Source organism: Adiantum capillus-veneris, chromosome 23, assembly GCF_014529385.1.
Source record: "Adiantum capillus-veneris isolate H3 chromosome 23, ASM1452938v2, whole genome shotgun sequence".
NCBI classification, from domain to species: domain Eukaryota; kingdom Viridiplantae; phylum Streptophyta; class Polypodiopsida; order Polypodiales; family Pteridaceae; genus Adiantum; species Adiantum capillus-veneris.
Genome location: NC_140953.1, coordinates 122,278,509 through 122,303,103, shown reverse-complemented (window position 1 = coordinate 122,303,103; position 24,595 = coordinate 122,278,509). Strand labels below are relative to the sequence as shown.

At 42.1% G+C, this 24,595-nt stretch overlaps 2 protein-coding genes across 3 annotated transcripts; both read left to right on the top strand.

The window, feature by feature from the left end:
• The first annotated feature begins 533 nt into the window (after window positions 1–533).
• Window positions 534–4,180, top strand: LOC147428473 (chitinase-like protein 1). Of its 2 annotated transcripts, XR_015186079.1 has the most exons (7): window positions 534–657; window positions 730–784; window positions 1,546–1,874; window positions 2,001–2,154; window positions 2,347–2,739; window positions 3,576–3,870; window positions 3,972–4,180. XR_015186079.1 is itself a non-coding variant. In XM_086497683.1 (6 exons), exons 2-6 carry the CDS (start codon window positions 771–773, stop codon window positions 3,667–3,669), a joined length of 984 nt encoding a protein of 327 aa, XP_086353809.1. In that variant the 5' UTR covers window positions 534–657; window positions 730–770; the 3' UTR covers window positions 3,670–4,180. The 2 variants fall into 2 exon arrangements, 1 of the variants encoding a protein (XP_086353809.1); XM_086497683.1 differs by having other exon boundaries at window positions 3,576–4,180.
• A 5,187-nt stretch (window positions 4,181–9,367) lies between these two features.
• HEB2 (condensin-2 complex subunit H2-like protein) lies at window positions 9,368–15,124 on the top strand. The gene is made up of 11 exons (XM_086497682.1): window positions 9,368–10,897; window positions 11,350–11,449; window positions 11,528–11,628; window positions 11,704–11,846; window positions 11,923–12,391; window positions 12,469–12,623; window positions 12,710–12,886; window positions 12,985–13,080; window positions 13,926–14,027; window positions 14,112–14,285; window positions 14,379–15,124. Exons 1-11 carry the CDS (start codon window positions 10,729–10,731, stop codon window positions 14,835–14,837), a joined length of 2,145 nt encoding a protein of 714 aa, XP_086353808.1. The 5' UTR covers window positions 9,368–10,728; the 3' UTR covers window positions 14,838–15,124.
• Window positions 15,125–24,595: the final 9,471 nt, after the last annotated feature.

Below are 24,595 nucleotides of genomic sequence, written 5' to 3'. Positions count from 1 at the left end.
AGACTGCGTGGCGAAAGAAAGGGAGCTTTTCAACAGCTTCCAGGCGGAACTTGTACGTAGCCATGGATTCCACTCTGCAGCCGTTCACACAGAGCGGTGGTAGAGAGAGGGGAAAAATCTTGCGTGGAGACTTAAGATTGGTTGCAGGCTACCGTGTCAAAGTGGAAGAGAAGTTCGGGCCGGGGGGGGGGGGTCGGCACAAAAATTTGGGGGGGTGGAAGAGAAACACCCCTTTTCTGCCGTGACGTGGAAGAAACTTTTCATAGTTCCACCGCCCTTTGTGAACAGAAGTTGCCAAATGGAAACCTTTTATTGGCCCATGCTACACATAGCCTTTTCCAGCCTAAGTCTTCACAAACTTGCATAAACACTAGTTTGTATAGTAAGGCTAAGTCTTCATAGTGTGTGTGTGTGTGTGTGTGTGTGTCTTCACACACACACACACACACACACACTATATGGGTAAGATGTCACTTTTTAGCGTCGGTAGAGTGCACATATATGAGGGGCTTTATCACCGGTCCCGCCGGTGGACCCGGTCACCAGTGGATTCAACCAGCCTGTTAGTCATGTGTGAAGAGCTCCCCGCCTCACCACGAAGCGAAGCAAAATTTTCCACAATGCCGTTCGCATTGCTTCCATGAGAGCTCTTGCCAGGTAATGCTACTCTCTTTTAGGGACTGTGTGCATTCTTTCTCAGGGTTTCATCTTCTTGGTCATTGTGTGCAGCTTGTCTGGTGCGTTTAAGCTCCTTCTGTAAGCACCTGCAAATGCGCAGGAGTAGGTATGCTCCTCCTCCTCCTCCTCGCCTTCTTTTTCTTCTTCATTATTTTGTCCTCCCCCGAGCTTCACAGTCTGCTACAGGTGCTTGCAAGCTTGAAGCTTGCTTGCATTGGTCCCTCGGTTTCTATTGATGCTGTAGCGCTTCAATTGTTCAGATCATGGCGTCATTGTGCAGATCGTGGGCTTCTGGTTTTATGTATATGGCTTGCCCATACCCGCTTGTGTTGTCCCTGCAAATGCAGGCCTCCTTCCGTGCCCAGAGTTTTAACTACATCTTCCTCGCTATGTTGGCAATGGGGTTTTCTGGCTGATCTACTGTGGTTCATCATGTGACCATTAACCTCTGCGTCAATTTTGCCATCACTTAGCTTTCTCTGTTTCCAGGATCTTATCATTTTTTAGAGGAGAAACCTGTGATTGTTTGTTTCGAATAGATATGCAGATGGACTTCCCACCCCTTCAAGTTGAGAATTGGGAGCATACTCTTCCGGTGTTTAAAGACCATTTCTGTGTCACAGTATTTCATTGTTGCAACTTGCGATCCATGGCTTTGAGGCATTCTGCTCAGAAGGGTGCTCTCTCCTCTTTGTAGTTGAATTGCAGTCTAGGGGCAGTATGTAATCTGTCCGAGTGGAGTGATTGATCATCATAGGGGTTCTCCTTGTGATGCTACGCATTTTTAGCAGTGAGCAGGCCTGCTGTTGCCCTATTCATTAAGATATGTAGTATGGAATGAGTGACAGGCTTTCCCTGTATGTGCAGTGAAATGAGGGCATTGGGGGCTGTTATCTTCGTCCTCGTGGCCCTTGTGTTCGTGTCCAGGGCATCAGCCTTTAATGCAATATGTTTGGAAGGAAAGAAGTGCGAGAAGAATTTGACGGTTGCACAGATCTTCTCAGATCAAGATTTTGAGGCATTATTTCCTCAGAGGAATTTGCCTGTGGCACATGCTGCTGGCTTTTGGGATTACCATTCCTTCATTGAAGCAGTTGCCATGTTTGAGCCTCTTGGGTTCGCAACAACAGGGGGCGAGTTGGTGCAAAGGACAGAGCTTGCAGCCTTTTTGGCCCATGTCGCCCATGAGACAACATGTAAGTACCTTCTTTACTGTTCATCTATGTTTTGGCTGATTGTGCATGAGACCGGGTTTCTTGAGCACATTGCTGCTGTTAAGCTGTAGAATTGTAGGCTGAATTGTGAAACCGTATCAATGGCAGGTGGCTGGTCCGTTGCTCCCAAGGGCCCCTTGGCTTGGGGACTGTGCTATAAGGAAGAGCTGAGCCCTGACTCACTTTATTGTGAGCCAAGCTTTGAATACCCTTGTGTCAAAGGTATCAGTTACCACGGCAGAGGGGCTTTGCCTGTATACTGGTAATCAATTTGCTTCTTTGTAAGATCTCACAAGCTTGATATTGGGTTGTAACATTCTTGTGAAAGTAGCGTGCTCTATTAGATAATTTTGAACCAATTTCCTTATGGATTGGGCGGTAGAAGCATCGTATGAACTTGCCTGCTATGAGGCTCAACATGGTATTGTCATGATTTGAAGCTGATTGCTGTCAGGAATTATAACTATGGAAGGTTGGGCAAATACCTGAAGAAGGATCTCTTACACCGCCCAGATTGGCTTGCATCAAATGCCACCCTTGCATTTCAAGCTGCCCTTGCGACTTGGATGCTCCCCATGAAGCCCAAGCAGCCATCATGTCATGATGTTATGTCTGGCAAGTGGGTCCCTTCAAAGAATGACACTTACAACGCCATCTACCCAGGCTTTGGGATGACGATCAATATCCTTAATGGCTTTGTGGAATGTGGACATGGGGATGACATCAGAATGGTTGATCGTATATCGCACTACTTGGAATTCTTGGATCTTCTTGGTGTGGGACGGGACAATGCAGGTCCATACACAGGGTGTGGCCTCCAAAAGATGCTATATACTCCATTTGACAAGTAAGTGCTCGTGTTTCTTCAGAAGGAAAGTTTGTGGATATTTCGTAGTGGAACTTCTGGCTGTTTATGCATGAAAAGGTTTGAGTCAAGTTATCCTTGCAGAATTGTCAATAAGTACGTGACTTATGGATGCAGTGCTGCTCTATATTTTAGGAGCAGTATATGTGTTTTTTGTTCTTTGTTTGAATGTAAAGAAGTGATCGGCTTTTAACAGCCTAAATAAAACTTATGGAAAATTACCAAAATACCCCTGAAATTTGTGAAAATTCCCAATATACCCCTCAATTTTGGCCAAAAATTCCCATCATTAACCTCGCAAACATATCCAAAGACAGATTATTTTTGCAACTTTTCGTGGGAAAATTGGTTCTCCCTCGATAGAAGATGATGGAGCTGGGTTTTTAGAATCTAGATGGTCTTGTGGGCTCTCAAAATGATATCGGTCATTATTTTTAGACACATTTGCCTCTATCTGTGAACGCATTGGTGAATAGTTTTGTCCAAGAACTTAAAGATAGATTTCTATTGCCAAAAAAGATTAGACCCTGCAAAATTTGGGGTAATCCAGCCAAAAAGGACACAACAATATGTTGCGAATTTTTGAATTTTGAGGGTATTCTGGGAATTGGCAAAAGCTCAGTTTTTGCTTCTAAACTGTACTCTCTATACTGCAGTTGATTTTGGGTTTAAGAGTGCTAGTCCATTGTGTGCTTGTGGGAAAAGTTTGAGAAATCTGTAATGTATGTCTTTCTTATTCTTAATTTGGAAATTCAAACGGCCTACAGTAGGCCATTTTCGTGGTTCTCATTCTTTTTTTCCTGGCTTTGTTTCTGCAGATTATCATCTGCTGGTAGCCGTGTCCTTCGCAATTGTCCATTAGTATGGTTGTTTACATTTGTGGGCCTTCTTTCGTTGCTGGCTCTCATATAATAGTGAGCCTAAGGACGTGGATGTGACAAGCACCCTTCATGCTTTGTGGGGGCCTGGATGAATGGTTCACAAATTGTATAGACAGAGCAATGCGGTCCTTCGCAGGCGAAAACATACTCATAGGTAACCTCTTATCAGTTTGAAGATCTGCGTGTCAGGAGACTACTCTACCCATATGTTAAGTATCCATTCTTTACGAAGGTACGCTCCTTCACAAGAATTTTTTGTAAACATTCTGTGAATTCATGATTGAGACCTATGTACATCCTTATACTGGCCTGCCATATCGTCAATGAATGCAGAGATCACAAGGACAAACTTTGGAGATTTGATATGAGTGGTGCCAACCCCGGATGTTTGTGACATGGTTGTGATCTTGCTGATTATTGCTCTTGTAATACTGTAGAAGAAAAAATGTACTTTCAGGAAGCTGGGGTTGTGTTTGCAATAAGCTGTCTTGGTCCATATGACATAAATATTCTAAGGTGTCTACAAAGCTTGTCATTGGGTATGATTGCTGAGTCTTACATTGGATGGAGTGAGGTGATTGTTTTGAAGTTTAGATCTTACCATCACAAAATTTTACTGGATTGCTGCTGTCACTCATGCGGCATATGATACCGAATTTCCAAGTGTAGAGCTTCAGATGTCAGAGATTTGCATTGAGCCATCAAGGAAGATGAGGTGATCTGATATATGTGGGACTGAAAGGTAGGTGTGGTATGTGCCCCAAAGAACGTCTCTTTATTCTCTTGAGAGGAGGAGGACAGGTTGAGGCTATGGATGCTGAAGTGGCCTATTCAACGAATCCGAATAGGCCTCGTCCCCACCCCCACCACTGTGGGAGTCTACCATGATGACCATGGTGAGGAGATAGTGTGGGTGGTTATTAAAGAAAGCAAAATACACAAGATGGCTAGTTATGTTAGGCACCATGTAGATGTCTACCTATGCATTTTAGCTCCATGTATGCAACAACCATTCTTTACAGGTGTCCATGTTTTATCCAGAGAGGACGTATTTGGTCATTATTTACTAGAACAATGGAGCTTCACATACAAATGTGCCTCAGGTTTCTCTAGGGACACATCTCTTACCACAATACAAGAAAATTAGAGGTGTGCACATCTCTAGCATGTGAAGAATTACATTGGCACTATCATCTACATCATATTAGAAATTCTCATGGAGTAGAGTCAATTGAGTAATTTTTAGAGCAAGACTTTCCTCTAGATGAGACTCCATCTCAGTGGAGGCGCTTTGGAAGATTATACAGAAGATCGGAGAATCTTAGGGAGGCAATCACAGAAGATGATCTACAAACAACTCTAATTAAGGACCAAAGTTAAAGCTTCTAAAGCAAAAGGATCCAAAAGCATTCTTGGGCTTGATTTATTGTATTCTTTCACCCATTATGAAGATTTTTAGCAGCATCAATGATTGATACATGCGAAGTAAGAAAATCTTAGTATATAAGACTATCAATTCAAAGCTATACATGAGATGAAAGCTCCATGGCCTCAAGTTGGAAAATAAAGATAAACTCGGCAACAATTTTTTTGGCAACTAGGAGCAACTGGCCAATTTCTAAAATGTGAAGTAAATTATAGGATATCTGGTCAGAAAGAGGTGGTACATTGGGTCAACCTTAGCACTTTTCAGTAGTATTGGTTATATGGAAGGCCATGTACACCTATTGATTGATTCATCTTTTTGGCTGACAAGTGGGGCTCTATTATATACAAAGCCGATCTATTTCGCTAAGTTGCCTTTGGTAGTGGTTTGTGTTAAAGAGAAATAGGGAAAGGAAGAGACTTGTTGAGCAAACTTCCACCAAGCATGACATTGTTTGCTAGTAGCCCCATACTATTGATTTGATCATGAATTTGCTGCCCATGTCAACATCATGCATTATACCACGTCTTTGGCATCCATGATTGGGTAATCCATCCTCTTCGTTTGTAATAGCTGATTGTGCTACCCACTCGAGCCTTGAAAACTCGACGCATGCCCAGGTAATGATAGCTTGAGAGAATTCCTCACTCTAGATCGGCATGTAGGCACTTTACAAAGGGATCATGGGAGAATGAACTTCATTGTGCATTGGCGATTAACCATCGTTGTCATATCTATGAGTGCCCTCACTATCCTTGAGCACAACTATCCTTGGGGCATGCATGTAGACTGGAAAAAAAGTAGGATGGTGAAAAGTGCCAAGACATTCTTTTTGAGGGCTATAACAAATGGATGGCCTAATCCCACCCTTAGGCTAGACACATTTAAAATTGCTAATAGGCTAAATAAACTCTTTTTGTGTGTTTAATTGTGTAAGTACTCTATTTTGTTTTTCTTCAATTGTTATACCAAATGAGTGTAAACAATTCATGAGGCTTCCCCTTCCCTTCTTCATGAAATCTGAATCAGCAATCAGATTCTAGTTTTACGAGATTGCGCTTGGACATCCACACCCGCTTGTCGCAGGGGTTGAACCATAGTGGGCACACTTAAAGCCCTTCGCCCTTATCGCTAGGCCAACTCCCTTGACCACATGCTACACTATACCTTGGCGTGAATACTGTTATTAAAAGGCCGAGGAAGATTGAGAGTTGGGCTAGCTTTTGCCTTAGTTGTTTACTTGCCCTAACCTTAACTTGCAGCATTTAGAGGAAGAGAATATGAGGCCCTTGAGAGGGCTTGACGATCTAATAGAGATGGGGGTGTTGATGAGAGAGAGAGAGAGAGAGAGAGAGAGAGAGAGAGAGAGAGAGAGAGAGAGAGAGAGATGTCTTACACTATGCATGTGATTGGCTAGGCTTGCAGGGGTCCAATTAACTTCCAGCATGAGCTACAAGGGGGGGGGGGGGGGGGGGTCCGACCAAAGGAAGCTGGGGGTGTGCTTGGGGTGTATACTCTCTCTCTCACACATACTCACATGCTCATTCTTGCTTGGCAAAGTGCAAGAGCTCCATCTCCTTCTTCAAGCTTGTTGAGAAGTTGAGAGCCTACACCAACATTCTTGGCTATGGAATGCAAATCCAACCAAGAGCCATGCTTCAATGCTTAAGCTTGCCATCTTCTCCATCTTCTCCATCTTCATTACTATGCTATTATCCTATGCCAAGCAAGAAGAGTGATGATAAATGAGGAACTATTTTGTTCTCCTATGAATGTTTCTCCTTCCTCTTCTCTACCCTCATTCCCCGCTAGCTCTCTCCACCTTCGAAGGTGTTTGAGGCCTTGGGACTGAGGCCGGGGATGGTTAATGCTTTTACAAAGTTTATGTTATGCTCGTGATGCATGAAGCTTTCCATCTTCATTGCATCACCTAGGTCACAAGGAACACGAGTCTCTATTTATGGGAGAATCTATAATACAAAAACCTATTGGAGGGGGGACCGGATCTACATAAATCCGGTCCTCAACTGTTGTCATGTTCTCTAATTCTATCTCTTTCAAAAGTATCATTCATGCCAAGTTAATTAAGTATAATGGTTGTGTTGCTACCGCTAGTTAAGTTCACCCTCTATGTTCTCAATGTAGTCTCATAAAAATGCTCACTATAGTTCTCTTAATTCCGCTATTCTCAATGTTCATAGGCCATTTTCATTACACAGGCTACAAATGTGACTTACATTAAAATCCCATCACTAAATAGCGGTAGCAACATATCATACACATTTTGTGAGCTCGTATCTATTTTGTGGTACATGCTAACAAGGATTGAATTACATCTTCCACAAAAATAGCATCTTGACTAATCAAGATACATCTCTTTTGCAGATATTACAACTTGTAGCCTTTGCTTATTAAACTGTAACTAACAAAAATACATTTCACAGTCTTATCATCCAGTTTTTTGTATTGTTGCTTAGTCACCCCTTAGGCACAAAAGCATAAGCCAAGCAGCCAAACATGTGCAAGTCACCAATAGATTGCTTCTTGCCATGCCAAGTCTCATATGGAGTGATAGATTGCAACACTCTAATAGGACATCTGTTTAGTACATATTCAGTACACACGATTTCCTGAAGCCAAAACACATGTGGAAAAATGGCACTGTATATTGATGTATTACCCCACACATCTATTTAGTACATATGCAGTACACACAATTTCCTCAAGCCAAAATGCATGTGGCAAAATGGCACTATACATTGGTGTATTACCCCACATATCGCCAAAAAAGCATCGAATCCTTTATACAACCTCCTCCCCTTGATTAGAATGAAGGGTGTCCACAATACATTCACATTCATTTTTAGCCACCATAAGCCAAAATTGTTGAAGCACAAGAACACTTTGGACTTTTCCTTAGGCGGATACACCCATGCATGCTTGCAATTATCATTAATATAAGTCACAAAGCACGAATGGCTCCCAAATGTGGAGTATGCATTGGACAACAAACGTCACTATGGACAAGATGCAATTCGCCAGTAGTTGGCACAAAACCACCCTTCATCAGAGTCTTTAAAAAAATGTTTCAATGGTGTCTTAAGAGGGGTGCATCATGTACACCCAAAATGTATAGTTGTCCCAATCCAATTGAACTACAATAGACAACATGCAAAAACATAATTGTTGTTAGCCATGGCCGGTGGGCGCACTTGATGCAAAAAGTTGCCTTTGTAGCAAAAAACTAATGCTAACTAAGCTGCCATTGACCAATGCTATATAGCACAAGAACACAAAGTGACCGTTTTTTAAAATTATGCACCATCTCAAAAAATCTTCATAAAAGGACAAAATTGGATGTGCAATATTTCCAATAGTAGAAATAGAGGCGAAAACGAGCCCAAATCAAAATTCAAACCATACAAGCTCTATGAGATTCCCAAAGGTTATGTCACCCTATGAATGTTCACCAAAAATCAACTTAATCTAAGAATGTGAGCTAGAAGGGTGTTGGCAATGCTGCTCAAGATGCCAAAGCTTGCTCTTATACCAATTGTTGGAAATATGGTTGCAGGAATGCACATCAAGATGGAGAAGATGAAGGAGAATCTCAAGAGCACACAACACAGGAAGTCGTACTACTGAGTGTGCTAATACAAAGACAAGGCTTTCCCTAGAATGATGGGTGTATATACAAGCCAAGGAAGGAAAACCTTCTAGTGAGGAAGAACCTCCTAAGTGTGTTCACACATCACTACCGTAATATGTTAGCATAATTTTTCTTTATGTTCTCCATATTCTTTAAGTTTGTGGAGTCCCATCTTTTTGTCCATGTTATAGTCAAGAGAAGCATACCTTTTCTCTACTTAAAATTTGAATCCATCCCACAAAATTGGTCCTTTCTTAGTCCTCTTCTATAGATATACCTTCCACCATAGTTTTGCTATGCTTTGGAAGTGTACCAGATCAACTTTTTCTTTGACCTCTTTTGAGAAAGTCTTTATAGCAAAATAGTATTCTCACTCTTCAATCCAAGATTCAAGATCATCACTCATCTTTTCAACTCCATCAAATTTGTTCACTTTTTCCATCTTGAAGACTTGCTTGAGGGCTACTTCTCCAGCTTCTTCATCCTCAGCCTCTTCTTCTCACTCTCTTCTCCTTTGCCTTCTTCTTGTGATATAAAATAACAACAAAGTAGGATCTTGTAGTAAACAAAAGTAGAGAAACATTGCAAAACAAACAATGGAAACCCAAAGGAGAGTAATGACCAATTTGATACAATGTGACAAGATTTTACACCCATGAGCTCTCAAGGTAGAGCTTAGATAGTGACTTAATTAACTTAAACTATTAGGGTGTACAAATAGCACGGGCTAAATATAACAACATTGGACGCTTTGGCTCATAGCAATGTCCTCCATTTATGGTGTTGAGCAAGGATGGTAGGTTAATGTATACAACATGGGCGTTTTGGGTGGCATTCACTATGCACCATCCACGGCCACTGGCCATGACCATCAACCATCGATTGGCCATTGGCCAACACTATTAACCATTTGCTGGTATAGAGTATATACATAATATAGCATTTGAGGGAACTATTGTTACTCTATCGTGGAAACAAATTTTTTGTTGCTTGCCCATCATACAAGCCTCACATAATTCATGCATACTTGAGATTGTAGGCAACAAAGAAAAATCAGTGCTCTTCTGCCACTTATATCGAAGAGTCTTATAGAATTGCAAGATGTGTGTGAGTGGATGGAGAGTTGGGACATGGAAACTCCTTAACACAATGTGAACCCGCCAATTTTTTTTTCATAACACATATAAAGGGAGACTAATGGGATGCATACAAGTAAATGATATCTTGGGACCTTAGGTATCTGTGTTTTGGGATGTGTGTGTGTACGTGCATGCATCTCTCCCCCTTTATCTCTGCACAAATATGAGGTTGTCGCCAAAGGTAACAAAGTGGGATAGATTAGTCAAGAGGCCAGTTTGGACTACCTGATCACAATGGGCAAATGTAAACTATCCTATTGGTTAAGTATTGGCATTGGTAGCCATTGATGAAAGGTCAAGAAATGCATCCCGTGTTTCGCACTTCCAAGTTCTCAACAGTGGCTTGTGTTCAAGGGGGCATCACCCTAGAAGAGGTGGGTCTGCAATCCTTTCTCCTTTTCTCGCCGGAACCCTACCCACCACCTTTCTCTTTGCCTCAATGCTCTCAATGGCTTCAACCGAGCCTTAGTCCCAACCTTAGTTTAAACCTACAATATTTTTTTGCGATGGGCATTGTGAGCTGCACATCAACACGTAATGTGGCCAAGTGTGTAAGGCCTTTGTTGTCGTTGATGCGAGCGGGAAGAAGGTAGCAGTTTGAATTTTGCTGCTAGCAGGTGCAGAGAGCTTGCGAGTCGAGTATCTGTGGGCTGAGCATACGAAGGGGACTGATTAGGGTCTTCTGGGAAGGGGCCGTCTCCTAGGGTTTCCCTTTCGGAACAGGGGCTGAAGAGGGCCTTGCTGGAGTCTCCAGATTTCTCAGAAAGCTACCATAGAAGACGAAGCTTATATGTAATTCCGCTGCTAGAATCTTGGATATGGGAAGCTCATTAAATGGTTTGCGGCATAATTTTCGGCATTAGCTGAACTGCAGCCATGGAAAAAGATGAAGAACCTCGTTATGTTCATCTGCTGCAACCTAATCGAGACTTGGCAGCGAATTGGGCTGTGGATGTTGCACGGGAGCTCGAAAGCTACCTGGCAGGGCTCTCTTTGGTGTCCATTCCAGATGAGGAGGGCCATGAATCCTTCAATTTTGCAGAAGGTAATTTTGTACTTCGTGTGCTTGCTGAATTTTGCATATCTGCGTTGTGCCCATTTGTACAAAAGGACAATCATACAGGGTCAGGAGGCAATTTTGTTCTAGCTTTTTGGGATCAGCATAGCTGCAAAAGGGATTCACATTTTGTAGAGGGCACTATGAGCCATGTTGGAAAGAAGAGGAATTAATGATTGTACGCTGGCTGAAAGATTGCAAATTCTTAGAATGATCCAGCTGCTTTACAATGTGAAGCATAGAAGTTTCAAATAATATTCAAGTAAATTGTAAGGGGGTTCCAAGCCCATCACGTGCTATCACACATGTGACATATATTGTACCTGTATACGTGCGGATTTTAGTGTTGACAGTGTTGGTGTTTGTGGTGAAGAGATTAGAACTCAATATACCTCATCATGTCAAGTGCTTATGAGTATACACACTCGCATGGTCTGCAGCTGCCCTTTTGATACAGGGCTCCATACAAATTTACAGCAGGAAGGTGGAATACCTCTATGCCCTTGTGCTGCAGGCACTGGATTTTATCGCGAATAAGAAGTAATCTGTTCTATTCAATTCTGTGCTGCCCATATGCAATTATCTAGGAACTTCTATGCTAATAGCACATCTTTCCAGGCAAGCACAACGGGAAAGCAGCTCTATTCAAGAGAATGGGAAAGATGCAGACATAATTGAAGATCAGGAAGAAGATTTTTTAAATCTTGACGATGTCCCAGGTAAGCTGGCTTTTGGCTGTGGCTTTCATAGGCAATGTTCTTTGATGTTGTAAATAGAAGCAACGATGTGTGCAGAGGAGACAAACATTGATATTGTGGATGAACAAAAAGAATCATCCTGCATTACACCGGCAGTACGACCTCCTGCATGTTTGCTTGTGGTTGAAGGAGAGAATGTTGATATACCTGGCGATGCTGGAGAGCTTGCTTCATACCAGGTACAGCAGGAATCTCTCATTCCTCTAACCTGATTTGATTGATATCGTGTTTAAATAGTTTTTCCCTACTATGCAGATATCTATCAGCAGTCTGCACAGAGATTTCTTGCTATTGGATCCCTGTGATGCAAAGTTTGTTGATGAGTATTGGAGGGAAAAAGCACAATCACAAGTGACAAGGGATTCAGATTATCCCGGTAATACACCGGGGCAAAGGAATCCGACCATTGTTCAGACTCCAGGGTGTAATTATCAGCATGCAAATCAGGATGCTGGTCCTTCAGGAACAGCTCAAAGGAGTCCCAGACCACCTGAAGCTTTTAATTTTGATACTGGTGCGGATGATTGGCATAATGATGACGAAGAAAATGATGCATGGGTGGACAATGATGCCGGTGCTGCTCAGGATATAGATGGCAACGGAGGTCCCCAGCATACAAATCAGGGTTGTGACAGAAGCAACCAAGGTGAAGAAGTACCAGACCCATGGGCACCCTTGAACCCACACGAGTCTGGAACGCTTCCAGTAGTTCCTTATAGACGAGGTAATGGTACTGATGAATGTTTCCTCGTGTTGAATTACATTTCTAGCTCTCTTGATTTATTCAGCTTTGTTTGCCAGGCAGGCCCAATAAGAGGAGAAAAGCTAAAAAGCTTCGTGAGACACTGCTTGAGCCAGCTGTTTCTGAATTAGGAAGGGTTTGGCAAGCGCTGGAAAGTCTAGAAAGAGAAGCATGGCGTGCAAAGCAATCAGAAGAGCCTCCTCCTTATGAAAAGGTTTGAGATTCTTAGCTTGATGTCCCTCTCACTACGTCGCCCTCTGGCTTGGTCTGACACTTGGTTGCCTTGTGTGGCCCCATCAGCTCAGAAGCTCATTTATTGCAAAGAGAACACCGTTGATTGGTTCAGAATGGAGCTTTGATAGGTCCGACAAGGATAGCGACAATGAGGATTCTCGATCTGATGATGAGGGCCTCGAGGAGCCAGCTACATATCACCCTGATGCTGTGGAAGATTTTGGGTCGCAAGATCCCAGTCAGGTAAATGCTGGTGCCGAGATCATGTTAATGCTCTTTTTGGAGCATATATAATGCTGTTTCTTTTTGCCAACCAATATTCTTTTGGTGATTTGTTGCAGCAAACTTCCCATGTTACAGAACACCTTGATGCTATCAATGTAGAAACAGAGTTAAATGAAGTATCAAACCTAGAGGAACTCTGTCAAGCACAGCTGGTGAGTGCACTTGCAATTTCTTGTTCATGGAGTTGGCTATAAATTGGATGATGTGCTTTTCTAGGATATATGTTTTGGAGCTTGACTTGTGGGGGAGACATAACATAAACAAATCAGAAGTTTTGCTCCTTTTGCTAGCCTAAGGTCCTGAAGGACACTAATGTTTTTCGTCTTTTAAAATAGTCAACTATTGTAGGCCTTTTGCTTAATATCTTGTGCCATTACACCATGTAAGATTGGTAGCTCTTCAAATTACTGTCTTAGCATCTCATTCTGTTTTGGTAAATTACCTATCCATCACAAAAGGTAATGGTGCTATGTTACCATCCACTTTGTGACCGAGTCGTGTACAAAAGAAGAGGTGCCACTGTCTCGCTTTCAGTTTGAAGTATATCCCTTGTGCCTCAATTTTAACTTGTTGAATTTTATTTTAAAGGCTGGAAAAGCAGAGATCTGAAATGCAATCCTCTTTTGTCTCAACGACTCGACTCTTGCTGTTTTGTGGGTGCGAGTTCAGTGCAAGAAAGATGATCATGCCCTGCTTCTTTACGCTGGACCGTTTTGATTAGTAGTGCCTACTTGGAGACTCATGAGCACAGACAAAGTACCCATATTACAACTATAACGAGAGAAAAACCATGCTATCAAGCTTATCATGTTTATGCCATGTGTGCCAACATGTAGGAAAACAACCATAGCTGATACAGATTAAGAGTTTAAAGAGCACTTTCTCTTGGTTCTTGCATCATAAATTCCTTTCTTGAGTTCATGGGTTTTTACGTTTTTGAATGACACTGCCTTTTTTTTATTGTGAAGTGTCTTCATCCTTCCATAATCTTTTGCAGGATGCTGTGCTGAAAAAACATGCTGAGTCAGAAAAGCTTACTGAATTAGCAAACCGGGTTGTTAGTTGGAACAAAAAGATCGAGAAACATCTTGCTATACAGGTAAAGTATTGCTCATACATTGTAAAGTATATGCATTCAGTCGTGCATATACACATTCTAATCGTCTTTCATGTACACAACCAGGAGGCTCATCCACCCTTTGACATACATGCTTATGGTGAGAGGATATTGGATAGATTGTCCTTGGAGGATCATGGTGATGAAGGTCCTAGTGATGTTCAAAAACCGTTCACCGACATAGTAGCCGGGCTTGAAAAACATGAAGTTGCAAGAACTTTTGCTGCACTTTTGCAACTGGTAATGCCTCCCTTTCTTGACCTGTACATCATTTTCAAATGATTAAGCAGTTGGCCTTTAAGATTGGTAGTATTGTTCAACTTCCGTGTGCAGGTAAATAATGGCAACGTTGCGCTCATGAAGGGCAGTGAGTCAAACCTGCCCGAATGTTTTACTGCAGAGCACCCATTTGCAGTTAAGCTGCTGAGCTGCAGAAAGCCGCACGAGGAAATGCTGCATTATAGAGCTCCCTCAAGCAGGCGAAAGAAGAGCTCAGCAAGAAAGAAAGGTAAAGGGGTGCCTCTGCTGGCTGACGACGGTGATGAGAACTTGGCAATCCACTTAAATTTTGGTGAAGGGCAAGCAAGCTTCATGGCCATGTCACCGCGGCCATTCCTCGCAATTGGCAAAAGTAGACGGCTATCAGGGGGCATAGGGCGATCAGAGGTAGAGCGAGAGGTAATGGAAAGCTTCAGCATAGCCTCTCCCACTGCCAAATCTAACACCCCCGAAGGGAAACGGCGGCGACGAAGGCAGTCCCTCAAAGCTGTTCAAGTTAGGTTAGCAGGCTAAGATCACAAAGCCTTCCTGTTAGTAAGGAAGGGTTGGCAAAAGTGAAATCACACAGCCTTCTTGTCTATTTATACTTGCAATTGGCGAGCTACTTGCAATTGAAGATGTCTTTTAGATTTGTTTGATGTTAGGCCCATACTTCAGCTAATGTACATGGTAATGCTTTTGTATTATGACAAAAAATTTAGCATAATAACTCTGATGAGGAGCAGAGCGAACTGGCTATGACGATGATGGTGAAGAGCAGATCTAACTGAAAAGATGAAGAGCCTTGTCTCATTTTATCATTGATTCTTTGTTTTGATTGTTCAGTCTCTAATGCATTACTGAGGGCAATGGCGTTACCGTTTAGCTATGAGCCCATGTTTGCAAATGGGCAGTTTGATCCTCTGCCCTCTCTTCTCCCCTACTGACTAATTAGTTAAAGAGATGTTGGCGTACGCCCAATTTGTGAACTATCACTGTTGCTTAGCTATGAGGCTTGGACTCTTGAACACCTAAAAGGTTTTGGGTTTTGGATGGTTAAATCAATTTGTGGAACATTGTAGTTATGTGCCCATGCGTAGCAACGATGGACACCCTCATTTTTTTTGAGGGGATGTACGATTTTCAATCGGCTTTGCTTTTCGGCGAAGATTACAGCCGTTCATCCCGAATGTGAACTTGATGTAAACTAGATGTAAACTCGTTGTGAACTTGCATGTAAACTAGATGTAAACTTGAAGTAAACTTAATGTGAACTAGAGATCATGACGGGCAGCTAGGACTACAAAATGTAATGCTATCATCCTCCATGCCTTTCAAAATGCGTGCAATAGTGTAGTGGTAAAGCAATAGAATTGGGAGGGGGAGGTTACGAGGTCTAATCCTACCATACTCTTCTTTTTTCCTCCATATGAATCGAACGACCCACAATAAACAATTATTTGGGACCGTAGATCCCCTCTTAAAAATGATGGTGTCAAATAGAGCCGCGGTTGGGTCACCCTTTGGGATATTGTTGGGCTAATAGATTTTCAGTTTCATGAGAAGCCAAGTTTGTATGTTTTGGCACTCCCTTTTTAAGATTTAGAAGTAAGTGAAGCAATTGAAACATGAATTAAGCATTTGGAGAGGGGCAAGCATGCAAGACCACCTACAAATGAGTGGTTCACCTTGAGCTAACAAAACATGTATGACCAAAAGTTACAAGAAGATGTGCATATAATATTTCTATGGCATGAAATTTTCTATGTTTTGATATCCACCATAGCATTGTCATTGGTTTATTATGTAAGAGATGGCAACATGGTCCAAATTTTTACTTCGTGTGCATTTTGGACACATTGTTTCGCACCGCATCCGCGCACTTACAATTGGTATCAGAGCTATGGTGACCACAGAGAGCACGACGGGAGCTTCGAGGCGATAGCTCGCTCGCTCTCGGCGGTGGAGAGATTAAGACAGCTTGGAAGCTTTCTGAAATGCAATGGGAGCTTGTGAGCTCAATTGAGAGTGATGTATGCTCTTGTGGAAGCTCAGAAAGGAGTGTAGAAGATTGTGTGTAAGTGAAGGTGCTGCCCTAAAAATTGTGTGCGCAGCAGCACTGTTTTCAGATTCTTTTTTCTCCTTGTAGAATGCAGATTTGAGAATTTTGTCCACGATGCTCATCCGTTTTGACGCGGTCTACAACTTTGCAGAAGAAATGTTTTGCAAATTCCTCACCGTTTTGTTGATATTCAGCTCAGACTGACTGTATATAGAAATTGTAGGTTTTTTGTTTTCGCATAGTATGCGAGTTTGATGCACTTTTGGAAGCACGGTAGGTGCTCAAAGTTAGGTGTATAAATTCTGAGCTGAAGACGCAATTTGAGCTTGTGCAGAGCTTGTGGTTTGAGGATTTTTTGGTAGATTTGGGCAACGAAGTACGGAGGCGTTTACACACCATCGAAGCGGTCTCTTGAGAGACACAATTTTTTGGAGTACACAGGTGGAGCTTCTTTCACTGGTTTTCACAGGATACTTTGGCATAGATTTTGTGCTTGGATTCATGGTCTTTGTGAATGGGTTTTCATATGGTTATGGTGCATAGTTGATGCCCATTATATATGCATTTTGGCGAGCACTTTCAAGTGCCAGTGAGCTCTTTTGAGAGCATTGTTTTCGCATTGATCAAGTTTTCGGATTGCAAATTTTTTTGGCGCTTGCTTATGCGCGGTCACTCCGTTGATATACGTTGAGTACGGATTGCCATTGTATGTGAAAATGTGGAGCCATTTTGGCATTTCTACTCATTGGCATTGAGTAGTGTTATGGTTTATGGTAGAGATTGTACTTGAGTTTTTGCTCAGTTTTCACGGGAAACTCTGCTGGATTTTTTCCAGATTCTCGCCATAGTTTGTGATTGAGTATTTACTCTCACTTTGACAGGTTTTGTCAGTTTGGACACAGTTTTGTGTTTTTGTATCCACTCTCGCAAGAGTGAGGAGTTGTGTATCTTTCTTTGCTTGAGACAGTGGTTTGCTCTCAGGTGGGAGAGTCTTGTGATCTCGAGCATTGTTTGCCATACTTTTGGCATGGAGACGCTTTAGGTTAAAGGCGGTTCTCGTTCACGATCGCGACTGACATGTTGGCACTGCGGCCATGATGGACATATTAGGTGTCGTTGCTTCAGGTGTATGAGGCAGCGAAAGAGGCAGATGCATGGTGCTACTATGAGGACAGATGCTAGAGAGTATGCATGTGACGGGCATGTCACTTTTGAGTCTAGTTTGCCTTCAGACTACTTTGTGTCTTGGGATAGCACATTGTCTACGCGTTTTCTACTAGACGAGTGTGCAGTTTTTTACGTGACGCCACGTCGTGATTTGTTTTGCTCTTTCTCTCGTGGGAGACTTGGTTGTGTGCAGTTTGCTGATGGTTCAGCATATGACATACAGGGTGCTGGAGATGTATGCATGTCCTTGCCTAGCGGTGAATTCCTTACGCTACGAGATGTACGTTATGTACCAGGACTCAGTCAGAGTCTCATTTCAGTGCGTCAGTTGCAAAGTAGTGGACATTGTGTACTACTTAGAGAGCGATCATTTCAGATGCATAGGGGATCACTGGTGATAGCTGGAGGTGCTAGGAGTGGTCTAGTATACCCTTTGCATATTTCTGACACACGAGGCGGTGTAGTCTCTGTGTATTTGCAGCCATGTTTGAAGCGAGAGACGATACGTGTCTCTTTTGCGGATGTGCTGCATGGAGAGCAGGTTGTGCATTTGTCTTGTGGTGATGTTCACGCAGACAGTGGTATCTATGGGGATGCACAGCTTTGTCAGTCATCATTTGAGGTGACATCAATTGAGCCAGAGATTGATGCATTGTTCTATGATGCGTCTGATACGTTTGAGGGCGACATTGTCCTTCAAACAACTGTGTGTGATTGCAGTGGTGCTGATTTTTCGGTTTTGCAGTCATTCTCAGCGAACATGTCTTTGTCAGATGATGCTGACATGGTGATACATAGTCAGGTGGTTCCTTATGAGGATGCATATGGCACTGAGGTTGCTGACAGGGATAGGTTGGTACACATAGTGCATGTTTCATCGGCTTTTGGGTCTCTCATGTCTGAATTTTGGTCTCGAGACCTGATCTTGCTTATGCGGTTGGTGCATCTGCAGTGGGAGTTGTCAGTCGTGCAATGATTGACACTGGCATTGTGCATTGTGGAGCCATGCAGGTCGTCACTTGATACCTGCATCATGAGTGTCATCGTAGCTCTAGTCCTAGTGGTATGCATGTTGCATCTACACTAGAGCATGTTTGGAGTGAGCCAGTGGGCATAGGTTGAGAGTCGTCTTCTCTCACCTCTTGTATATACTAGTTGTAGGCTAGTTTTCTCGCCACTTATTGGCACACAACTTTTAGTGGGAGAATGTTAGGTAAGGCGGTGTGCCTCACCGTGATTTGCCTATGTCCGCCGACCAGTGTCCGACTGCCCACATTTATCTCCTTATTTTTTATACTTACAAAGAATAAGGAGCTCTCACTCACATTTTCACATGGTGCTCATACAGTGAGATTTGGGAGCTCCACCCACATCTTGTGTCCTGCTCTCTGTCTCCCTCTCTCTCCTTCTCACTCTCCGCACACGCACCGCATCCGCGCACTCACAATTGCGTCTCTCTATTGCTTTCTCATGCTAGTTTTTGCCCTTGACTATCCTTCTCTACGTGTAGTCATGTTATATTAGCTTCTATTCGTGTCAATTTTGTTCATAGTTGTATGAAAGTTTGAATTTGATAATATTAGTACTTATGTTTGTAGAGAGAAAAATATTTTTCAAGCCTTTAAGCATCCCTTTTGGAGTTGTGGCTTAAAAAGAAAAAATTGTTTCCTACTATATAGTACAGAGAGTTGTGAAAGCCTCCATGTTTAGTGGGATGTGTACATTTTGAAATTGTGGTTTTTATGCTTGGATAAGTATTTCAACCTTCCAGTGTGTCTTTTGGGCGAGCGTTTGCCAATAAATTCATAGAGGATCATTGATATTTAGTATTTTGGGTTAAAGTTCTTTTGGTGTGTTCTTGGTGCTAAGTTGATGTGTTGAGCACTTTTGGGAGACATTGCTATAGAGGTGCCTCTCCTTTTGTTTGCCTGACAATATTTTGGTCCTTGCCATTGAGGAATTGCTTCAAGTTATCTCGACTTTGCAAGTTTTGGGAGATATGGCAGTTAGTTTTCTAGAGTTTCATGGTAAAGTGAATGAAAGCGCTAAAGACTTTATTGAGAAAATGGAATATTCTTGCTATTTTGCTGACAAGCAAAAGCTTTAGCGCTACAAATTTTCTACTTCTCTTTGATGGGGAACCATAATTGGTCCTTAGCTATGAGGTTTACATATCTTGATTAGACTCCTAACACAAGTTTTGGACTTTGGATGGTTGAATCAATTTATGAAACATTGTAGGTATGTGCGCATGGGTAGAAATGATATAGGGATAGGTGACCTTTTAGGAAGGTGTTGAGATTTGGATGGTTACATCAATTTGTGGAAAATTGTAGTTATGTGCACATGCATAGAAACGGTATAGGGATGGGCGACCTTCTGGGAAGGTGTTGCCTCCATGTACCTTCACGAGGTCGTATTGCTTGATTAAAATATTGTACATATGAAGGATAACTTCGTTGCAAATATCTCGATAGTCAATTTTGCAACTTTATCGCTTCCTAATTTATCACCTTTGTGATTAAAGCAAAATTCAGAGGCTATTTGAATTGGCTTTGATTCTTCATCCCTTTTATCCATTGTAGTTTTTGGCAAATAGATTTTTAGTTTTAGTTTTTGGTTATTGAGGCATCAAGTGAGGGAGGCTTGGAAAAATTGAAGAATGTTAAAGCTCAGCTTGAACAAGAGCTAAAAGAAGTAAAATGTTAGTTAGAATGCAGCCCAAACGATAACTAAAGAACTTGCTCCCAAGCAGAATGCATTGGGCTTCTCGAAGAAGGCCTGGCAGATCGAGCCTATAGTGCTCTAAAGAAGTCTCTGCAACATCAAGTGGAGGTTGCGGAGGCTATCACTGTCGCGATTCCGCTAGCCATGCAAACTAAGCTTATGCTTGTGTTTGGCTTTAGTGGGAGAGTCCCTAATAGATTTGAACGGATCCAAGGACATGGGGGGGGGGGGGGGGGGGGGGGGGTGCAATTGAAATACCACTTACCTAGCCAAGGGCTTCTGCTCAGTTAGATTCAAGGAGGTCTCCGGCATGTAAAAGATCCTGGAGAAAGGCCCCTTGATATTTAACAAGACCATTGGGTGTGTGGTCCCTGGAAACCAGTATTTGATTTAGCGGAGTGTCTCAGGGGATCCATCCAGTCTGGGTCGAGTTTGCAAGTCTGCCAAGTTGACTTTGGGATAACATTAGGTTGCTTTCCAGTCAACTAGGAACCCCCTTGTTTGTTTCTAACAAGAGAGGACTTGGCAAATACTCCAAAAAAGTTTGTATAGGTTGGAATATTTCTAAGTCACCACCAAAGAGCATGGTGATTAATGTCGGAACTGGGCTTATTACTATACCGCTTAATTTCAAGACGTACTTTGGGACGTGCTTTGAATGTAACAAATTTGAGCACTTTGCAAATAATTGCCCTATGAAGATTCTTTATGCAAGCCGCAACGAGGCAAAAATTTCATTGCTGCGTAAAGAGCTGGAGTCGAAGATTATGCATTAGGAAGATGATATGGACACTTTTCTTGCTGGTGTTAAGGATATCAATAAGCAACTTATTTCTAGAGGTGAAGTCATTTCAGACAGTTTACTTGTGCAGACTGTTCTTGATGCCTTACCAGATTCTTACCAGACTTTTGCTAGTACTTAGAGATTTGACCCAAGCAAATCCTGAAGTTGTCAAGTTTGATGCATTGTGCACATTGCTGTTGCAAGAGTCACTTTCCAGAAAAAAACAAGACTAGATAGCGTGCAGTTGAACATGCTTTTATTGCTTCTCAAAGAAAGGGTGGTAACAGCAATGCAACCACTTCTTATGGTTCTTTTGCGAGTGGAAAATCACCTGTTCCTAATGCTTCTGCTGGCAGCAATTCGTCTGGAAATTCTGGTGATAAGGACAAAAAGAAGATGTGTTGCCATTATTGTAAAGCTAATGATCACTTGATCAAGCAGTGTCCTAAGTTGAAGGCCAAAGTGGCTAAGAAGAAAGAGGGTGGTTCCACTGCAAATGCTGGTTCCACTACAAATGCAGCCATTGTTGAGTCTTCTGTTAAAAGAGACTGTGATGTTGATGTTGATGTAGAATGGGCTTTTAGTGCAGAGTGCACTTACAATCCTGTTGTCCATGATTCATGCATGTCAGTTGCTGCAGATTCACATGCATGGTATTTCGATAGTGGTGCTACAAAGCACATTACCTCACATCGTGAATTGTTCACCTCTCTCGAGTCTGTCCCTCATGGGAATTTAGTCACTTGTGCCAACAATGCCTCTTATCCGGTTCAGGGAGTTGGAAAGATTGTGCTTACTGCTACAAACAACAGTTCTTTCACACTTGTTGAATCACTTTATGTACCTGGATCAAGAAAAATCTTTTGTATGTACTGCACTTGCTAGACTTGGACTTGTAGTCAAATTTATGGATGACCGATGTACAATTCATGATCTCAGTTTTGGTGATGAAATTGTTGAATCTAGCCTTTTGTGTTGTGGGCTGTATAAGCTCACTTTGTATGACAAGTGTGGACAAAATTTTGCAAATGCAGTTAGTAGATTCAAGAGCAATTTCAGATGCAAAACTTTGGCATGCACGTTATGGTCATCTGAATTTGCCAGTTTGCTGCGTTTGCAGAAATCTAATATGGTTGCTTCTTTGCCGCCTCTTGAAGCACCTGTCAAACATGTTTGTGAAGGCTGTATTTTGGGTAAGATGTATCGTTTGAAGTTTCCAAAGCATGGTTCAGTTAAGGCCACATGCAGATTGCAGCTTGTGTATAGTGATGTTTGTGGGCCCATGCAAACTCCGTCCTTGGGCAATTACCTTTACTTCGTGACTTTCATTGATGATTACTCCAAGCATGCATGGGTATTTCCTCTTAAAGAAAAGTCCAAAGTTATGTGCTTCAAACGATTTCTGGCTATGGTTGAAAATGTCTCGAAATGTACTATGGGCACCCTCCGTTCCGATCGAGGGGGGGAGTATATGTCTCATGAATTTAATGCATTTTTGGCTAGTCGTGAATTAAAACACCAATGTACAGTGCCTTATACACCTCATCAAAATGGTGTTGCTAAGACGAAAAATAGGTAACTCAGGGAAATGGCACGATGTATGGTCAAAAGTCAAGCTTTGCCGCATTCTTTTTGGCTTGAGGTCATCATGTGTGCCACTTATGTACTTAGCAGGTGTCCTAAAAAATCTTTGCAGTCTATTACTCCATATGAAGCATGGCATGAAAGAAAGCCTTCTATTGAGCACATGCGTGTTTTTTGTTGTTGACATATGCTTTGGTGCCACAAACACAACACAAAAACTTGGATGATAAGCCTATCAAATGTATTTTTGTTGGTTATAGTGCTGAAAGCAAAGGTTACAGGTTGTATCATCCACAAAAAAAGTGTATTTTGGTTTCATGGGATGTAGTGTTTGTAGAAGATGTTACCCTTGCTGTCATGTACTAGAGATAGTAATGTAAGCTCACAGGACATTTATGACACTTTGTTGCCTCTTTTCAATGGTGGAAGCTCGAATGTAAATTCCAATGAGGCAAATGTATAGCCTAGGGGGGTTTCCAAAAATGTTACAAGTCAGCCTATTACTGATGCAGATGTACATGATGTACTTGATGAGGAAAGGGCTGAAAATGAGCAGGCTAGAGGTATGCCAAAATGACTAATGTATACATTGCGTGACAGTTAATTGGATGCACCTTTGTCTAGTCGTACTCGTTCAGGCTCTCGCCATGCATCTTATGCAACAGATTGTTATGCTTTGGCTGTGTCTAGTTTACATGATGTTGAGGAGCCTCTGTCTTTTGATGAAGCACAGAATTCAAAAAATTGGATGGCTGCCATGCAATCAAAATATGATGCACTTATAGAAAATGACTCATGGACTTTATGTGATTCTCTTCCTAGCAAAAAGTCCACTGGTAGGAAGTGGGTTTACAAGTTGAAATGCAAGCCGGATGGTGAGATCGATCGCCATAAGGCTGGACTTGTTGCAAAGGGTTATGCACAACAAAAAGGCATAGATTATGAAGAGACTTTTGCTCCCACTTGTCGTATGACTACTGTGCGTTTTCTATGTGCATTGGAAGCTCATTTTGGTTCGGATGTACATCAATCAGACATTGTTACTGCTTTCTTGAATGGTGACATATTTGAGGAAGTTTATGTAACGCAGCCTTTTGTCAAGAAAGGACAAGAGGACAAAGTGTGCAGATGTAAGAAGGCTTTGTATGGGTTGAAGTAATCTCCTCGTGCTTGGTATGAGAAAGCTGACACTCATTTGGTCAAACAAGGCTTTCGTAACAGTCCAACAGAAAGCACATTGTATGTAACGCGTGAGGGTGATGTACTTCTCATTGTGGTTCTTTATGTCGATGATTTGTTGATCACTGGACCAAATGAGAGGCACATTGCTGAATTTAAGGCTGATTTGAATGCTACTTTCAAGATGAAAGATTTGGGGATATTGCATCATTACTTGGGTATCTAGTTTAAGCAATGTGATGGTGCTATTGCCTTGTGTCAGAAAAGTTACATAAAGGTATTGGTATGTAAGTTTGGACTTGAGGATGGAAAACCTATTGCCCCTCCCATGGAAAGAGGTTTAAATTTGAGTCTTCATGATGCTTGTGATCCTGCAGATGCCACTCTTTACCAAACTACTATTGGATGCCTCATTTATGTATGCAACACGAGGTCGGATATTTAGTTTGCAATCTCACAGGTCAGCAGATTTACGCATAGCCCAGGGTCTAAGCATTGGCAGGTTGTCAAGAGGATTTTTTGCTATCTTAGTGGCACTTTACATCTTGGTTTGCTTTATCCCAAGGGGGGATCATTTCCGCTAGACTTACATGCTTTTTCAGACTCAGATTGGGTTGGTTGTTTTGACACAATGTCCACAAGTTGTTTTTGTTTCATGCTTGGCAGTTCATGTATATCACGCTTGAGCAAGAAGAAACCTACTGTGGCCACTTCTAGTTGTGAGGCTAAGTACAAGGCAGTCTTCACAGCTACGGTTGAGTGTGTATGGCTCAAACGCCTTATGACTGA